The 6,373-nt window shown below is 49.9% G+C and overlaps 1 protein-coding gene across 1 annotated transcript; it reads right to left on the reverse strand.

The window, feature by feature from the left end:
* Nucleotides 1-420: 420 nt before the first annotated feature.
* Nucleotides 421-1,402, reverse strand: LOC146180249 (uncharacterized). Its single transcript, XM_084579946.1, has 3 exons — nt 1,258-1,402; nt 998-1,177; nt 421-915 (listed from the first exon to the last, which is right to left on the reverse strand). The coding sequence occupies exons 1-3, from the start codon at nt 1,348-1,350 to the stop codon at nt 670-672; spliced, it is 519 nt and encodes a 172-aa protein (XP_084436072.1). The 5' UTR covers nt 1,351-1,402; the 3' UTR covers nt 421-669.
* Nucleotides 1,403-6,373: the final 4,971 nt, after the last annotated feature.

Genomic DNA, 6,373 nt, shown 5'->3' on the forward strand with positions numbered 1-6,373 from the left:
CACGAGGTAAGCGGCAATTATTTAGGCTGTACAGAATCCATATTTCAGACGATTGTGCCGTTGTTATAGTAAATGGTGCTCACATTAAAAAAAAAAAAAACGACGTAACAAAGCCGTAATGAGCGCAGCCCTGTTGCAATAAGGCCTAGCGTTCGCTGCGGCAGCTACGCTTACACGTGTTTTGCGATTCCTGTCCCCAGGGACTTAAAATAATGCACGAGGGAAGCAGCTATAAGCAGTACAGCAGTATTATGCGCATGTCATATGAAATGTATAACTTTACTTACTGTCACTCGACGAATTCCTCTAAGGGAAAGAAAAAAAAAAAAAGAGGCCTAGCGCGACGCTTTGTGGCCGAGCACAGGCCTAGTGTTCGCTCCGGCAGCTACTCTTAACACGTTTGTGATTCCTGTCCTAGGGTCTTAAATAATGCACGAGGGAAGCAGCGGTACAGCAGTATTATGCGCATGCTATACGAAATATATAATTTCGCTGCGGCAGCTACGCTTTAAGTACAACGATATACTACGTGCAACATATCTAAAGAGAGGGAACTGGATCACGGGACTGCAAGCCTGCGGTCTGCCAGGAAACAATGGGGTGGCCCTGAAAAGGGCCGTTTGTATGCGCAGCGTTCCATCGGTGGCTTGCAGTGGCATGGCAGCGTGGTCAGCAAAACGAGCTGCACTCTCCCGTCTCGTGGCCCTTCGCCCTGCATCGCCGACAGTGGTGGACAACGTACACCGCTCCTGGTTCTGCCCTTGACGCTGCAGCGATGTCGGAGCCGTACACTTTGACCAGGGCCGCGACGATGATCTTCGAGAGCTGATCGATGCCGCGACCCCTTGCCACGTGGTAACTGTCGGCCGCGTACAGACAACGCCTCGGCCGCTTCGCAGCATCCAGGAAACGGTGCTGCAAGAGTGTCGAAAAAGTTGCGTTATGAACTCAACAATTTGATAAATGAGTAACAAACGAGAAAACAAAGCATTCTTACCTCAGGGTTCAGAATGCGTACGTCAGGCATGCGCCGCAGCGCAGCAGTCAGGCGCCGGTTCAGCTGCCGACGACGGGCGTTTTCATGCAGCGCTTCGCTCTCGTTTTTGAAATACCGCGGCAGTATTTTAAAAACCAACACCATCCGTGCGACGTGCTGCTGCAGCTGCCGCACGAGGTCCTGGAAACACGTGGGGCAAGATGAACGGCACAGCACTTTTAAAGCAAATTGTGAGACGATTTTACGTAATTTATACGTACCTTGATGTTGGCGGCGATTTCCCGCGGGCCATGACCATTAGCGAGGTCATTGCCCCCTACATACAAAATAACAAAATCGGCGTGCAAACGCATCTGCGCGACCTTAAATGACAGTGAGGTGGCATCATAACCGCCAAAACTGAAAGTGCACGTCTCAACATGCGGCTGAGACCTGCACAAGAATTTCATTTGGCTATCGCCGATTATGACACCACGCAGGACCGCCATCATAGGAATTACGCGCCGCAACGAGACCCACGAGCCGAATACGCGCCGCAGCGAGAACCACGAACCGAATGCCGGCATATCGCGCGCGCCGCCGGAGCGGCCGGTACCTAGGGATTCCCTAGATGGGTTAGGGACGAAAAAAACAAGCAAACCCAGTTTTCATTGACGTCACATCCGGTTAAGCATCGAGCGTGACGTGAAAAACGTCACGCCAGGCCGCTGCGTGTCCACCAATCAGCGTTTCCAGCCGATCTACCCGCAAACGCTTCTGCCGTACAGGTGCAGAGGACGATGCGTCGATCGCGAGCCCGAAGAACACAATACGCTTTCGGAGCACCGCGGAGTGGCCGGAAGTTTGAATCTTCCCAAACGCACTGGTGAGGGCGTGCTGCTGTCGGTTATTTTATACCCTCGGCCGACTATGCAGCAGCCGCGTCAAGGACAGGCGGTCACTGCCCCATCGGCTTGTCGAATCTTGTCCAGAGGAGCGACGGAGTCCCGTGAATTTCGCTCTATATTCCAGCCATAAGCTCCCGCATCTTCCGCTGTATAATAGGTGAGGCAGCTTGTGACAGCCCAACGGTTCATGAGAAGGAATGGATTTTCTCTGCGGCGAACAACATCGATACGGCAGAAGTTACCGGGAGACTTTGAAGAAAAGCTGCAGGAATTTCAGCGCTATGTGATCAACTTGCGCCGTTCGTCGAATATGCCATTGGGGCATATTGGTAACGCCGACTAGACTGCGGTGTATCTGGACATGCCGATGGCCACAGCTGTTCACAGTGTAGGTGCCCCAGAAGTCCGTATTAGGAGTTAGGACCACTGGGAACGAAAAAACGAGGTTGACGGTGATGCTGGCGTGCCTAGCAGATGGCCACAAGCTGCCGTCATACATAATTTTTCGGCGCAAGACTATGCCGAAGGAGGTGTTCCCGAGGAATGTTATCGTCCGCTGCCAGGAGAAGGGGTGGATGGAGGCATCGCTAGTGCTCGACTGGATTAAAACTGTGTGGTGCCGTCGACCAGGCGCGCTTCTTCACCCAGCATCAATCCTGGTGTTGGATTCATTTCGCGGACAGCTGACTCCTGATGTGAAGAAGAATACAAAAACTCACCTTGTAGTTATCCCGGAGGCATGACCTCTGTGCTGCAGCCACTGGACGTCTGTCTGAATAAACCGTTCAAGGACAGGGTACGGAAACTGTACAACGACTAGATCCGGGAAGATCAGGCTCTGACGCCCTCCGGCAGAATCAAGCGACCGTGCACTTCTCAGATAGCTGAGTGGGTGTCTGCCGCGTGGTACAGCCTGCCTCACGACATGGTCGTTCGTTCGTTCAAGAAGTGCTGCATATCCAATGACCTCGATGGCACAGAGGATTACATTGTCTGGGAGGTCGACAGCGAAAAGGAGGACTCTGTTTCCGAGAACTCTGAGTCCGAAAGCGAGGAAGGTGAATAAACATGTTGGCCACGATGTTCATTAAAGGTACTTTGTTTTGCGTCTGTAAGCCTCGCGTTATATTCGTGGTTTTATTTTTTCCCCACTGGGCAGCATGTAAAGTCACCCCTCGCGTTACATTCGCGGTCGCGTTACATTCGTGTAAATACGGTAGTCTATTTCGCTACTGTCAAGCTATCTCTCTAAGCATAGTATATGTCACGTGATCAACCATGAGATTGGATTTTTGGTTAATTGTACATGTATTTCGATAAATTATTGAGCCAAATTAATTAATATTTAGTAAATTGCAATTAAAATCTAAATTTTAGCTGCAACATCGAACCGTATACCGTTGGAAAGCTTAGGCCAAGTGTAATGGCACCGTGCTAGTTAACGATCCGCGATAATTTGCGTTAATTAATTAATTTTGTATAAAACCAAATTTTGAGCTGTTCCTTGCTGCTTCGAGGCAAGGAACAGGTTTGCCAAGGCAGTCTTGATATGATGCTGATGGAGGAATTAAATAATTTTATGCATACGTGGCACCTCACTGACTTCACGCCTGGTTAAAAGACAGCAGGGTACACTGCGAGAAGTGGTGGGCCCTATTGCCGACACACTGAAGTTCTGGGGCAAGCATGCTGTGGTCTCATGCGCTATGTAAAAGAGCTTGATTTCATTGAACGCAACAATCAAATAAAAAAATTACAAGGTGCACATAGGTCTTCAACGTGCGGAAATGAGAAAGCATATAACTGCCAACTCATTAACTATTGCTATCCTATCTATCACTATATCTACTAATGCCAGAGACCTATCGTAACTGTCACTATCCGCAACGAACACTATCACCTCACTATCCGGGCCTATTACTATCATTTACTATTATTATCCGTGACAGTCACCATCATTAACTATCACTATTCATAACCATCACTATTTAATCTGATGCCGCCCCATGACCCATTGATATACTTCAATTTTCATTGACTTACGTTGTCAGCCATATCTCTATTATCTCATAATATCTGACGAGACAACTATACATTGAATTTTAATTCTTATACTTTCTTGTTTTCTCATAAATGGAGGTGGGAAAAGAGCAAGCCACAGAAATAACTGACTACTATCAGAGCGAGGTTCATGTCTGTGTCGAGGAGGCTTCCTTTACTTCAGGACAGGTCGGTGAGAGAAAATTGATGGAACTGCGTTTGGCCTGTTTTTTTTTTTTCGAGTTCGTGTAATATTGGCGGCTCAAACTGGTCTTCAGTGAAATGTAGCTGGAACATAGAGCGATGTGTTAATCACTCAGGCTAGGTGAAAAAAAGATCTTCTTGCATACAATTGAAATGAGTAATATGTTACAGTGTTAAGAATTGTTGCTCGCAAAATGTTCCCCTATTTTTACATCATAACTATAACCATTATTGATTGTTTAAGTTTCGTAAATACAGAAAACTGATGCAACGATTCCGGCTGATTTGACATCGATGGGATAACTTTTCTCGCAATAAATGAATACGCGGAATCGCGGTTTTAGAGCTCCAGCTTTCAAAGCGAAGGTAACCTGCCAACGCATAGTAGTCATGGTCAAAGTGAAGCGCGTGTGATCATATGAACACCTCCTGCACATTGGCGGTATCCCTGATAAAACGAAGGCATATTTTTTAACCCACGCGTGCGTCGAAGCATGGCAACACATTCAAGAATTGAAAAAAAAAAATGCCGTATGACCTAACTAGTGCAGATTACCCGCAATCCTCGGGTTTACTTGCCAGAGTTTTTCAGGGCCAGCATTAATTGCTCCCGAGTTACCGACGCACACTACAAGTACAAGCTGGAAAGACTAGCTCCTCTACAAGCCCGAATTTTGATTTTTAGTGAAGGAGGCCAGGGATCCTAGCATAATCGCGACAAATGCAATCGAGAGACTGTAATTTTCCAGTTATCTCTGACAGCAAAAAGCAGATTATAGCGCCCTGTTTCTGACTGTACAGAAGTCGAACCGTGTTAGATGATGGAGCCTTGCAGCCTCGCAGAATATTCAGCATGCTGCAGAGGACAACCTTATTTTTATACAATGAACATGCTGCCGCCGCAAAAATATTGAAGAGCAAGCAGGAATAAAAAAACGCAGCGTCAGGTGACGCGTTATTACGGGGAGTGAGAAAGGCACCCGACGTCGCAAACAACTCTGTTCTTTCTAGGAATAAACGTCTTTCGACTAATCTTGTGAATCCATTGACTCGTGCGCAAGCCGTCACGCTTGCCTTGAGATATCATGAATACCGCATAACCATCTTCAGGCCGCTTGCTGCAGTTCTACGCGCAACAGCACGGCATAGAGCTTGCACGCTGCAATAAAAGCACAGCGCGCAATATTCGCTCGCCGAGACTAGGAGAAAAATGGCGCGAAGGAAAAAGAAAACAGAAAGAAAACGCCGGACGCGCGTCGGTTTCCAAGGGCAACGGCAGGGAGACCAATCGTCGCTCAGGAAATCGGGCGGAGAGCCGGCCTTCAGCGAAGGGGCGCGCAAGGGGCGAGGAGGTAGCGCGGCGGCGGCAAAGTTCAATCGTTGGCGTAACTTTCAAAGTATCAAGGGGTTTTAGGGCTACGGAGTAATTTCGACCACCTGGGGACAGTCGCCTCTCAGAGCTCGGCGAGGGCGGTTGCGTGCGGCGCTCGCTCCGGCGAGCTCGTGCGTTTCCGTTCTCGCCGCGCTCTCGTCAGCCTTGACCGTCCCTCACGTATTCGTGCGTCCTGCTCGCCCCCTTCGGGGGTTCAGTCCTCCCTGCTCCAGCCCGCTGGTGCATATTCCCTGGGCCATCGTCCCCATCTCGCTGGCTTCTGCCAACCTTCCTGCTGCCGTGGTGCCCAGGACCCGTGACATCCTTCGCGCACCTCGTAGCTGCTGCGTGCGAGGTGCGACCCAGTGCTGCAACCGACTCCAGGATCACCGGACCCTCACAGTGCGCCCTTCCGCCCTCGAGGCGTCGACCCAGTGCTGTGCCGGTGACTTGGATTTCCCCGCGGCACACCCCTCGTTGCCTCCACGTTTGCGGCGCGCATAACCCGTGTCCGGTTCCCCCCCACCCCCCGTGAATATCCCAAAGTTCCCAACCAACCAACCAACCTGGGGATCTTTAACGTGCGCTGACATCGCACAGCACACGGACACAAAGACTCTAGAGGGAAAGCTGCTCGTTCAGCCAATGCATTCAAGTGGTGGAGCAGGAGGAGGAGGAAACTTTATTGAGGATAAGGGAAAGTTCTTTCTTCGTGGGAGTTCGCTTCTCCTCAAGCCGCCCCAGGGGTGGTCATCGCTCGATGGCACTCGACGACCTCCTTGGCCCAAGCCGTGATTGCTTGTTGCCGGCTTGGATCAGAGCTAAGCAATGCGGCCTCCCACTGTTCCGAATTGGTAATCTGCAGGCCCTCCG

This window comes from Amblyomma maculatum, chromosome 9 (assembly GCF_055883805.1).
Source record: "Amblyomma maculatum isolate TAMU_Amacu chromosome 9, ASM5588380v1, whole genome shotgun sequence".
Lineage (NCBI taxonomy): Eukaryota > Metazoa > Arthropoda > Arachnida > Ixodida > Ixodidae > Amblyomma > Amblyomma maculatum.

What these genes read in the sequence shown, in the direction of transcription:
- LOC146180249 (XM_084579946.1), bottom strand. Translation starts at nt 1,350, where the DNA reads ATGCGTTTGCACGCCGATTTTGTTATTTTGTATGTAGGGGGCAATGAC. An exon ending in AAATCGCCGCCAACATCAAG is followed by an intron (nt 1,178 to 1,257) that starts GTACGTATAAAT and finishes ACGTGTTTCCAG; the next exon opens with GACCTCGTGCGGCAGCTGCA. An exon ending in TACGCATTCTGAACCCTGAG is followed by an intron (nt 916 to 997) that starts GTAAGAATGCTT and finishes ACACTCTTGCAG; the next exon opens with CACCGTTTCCTGGATGCTGC.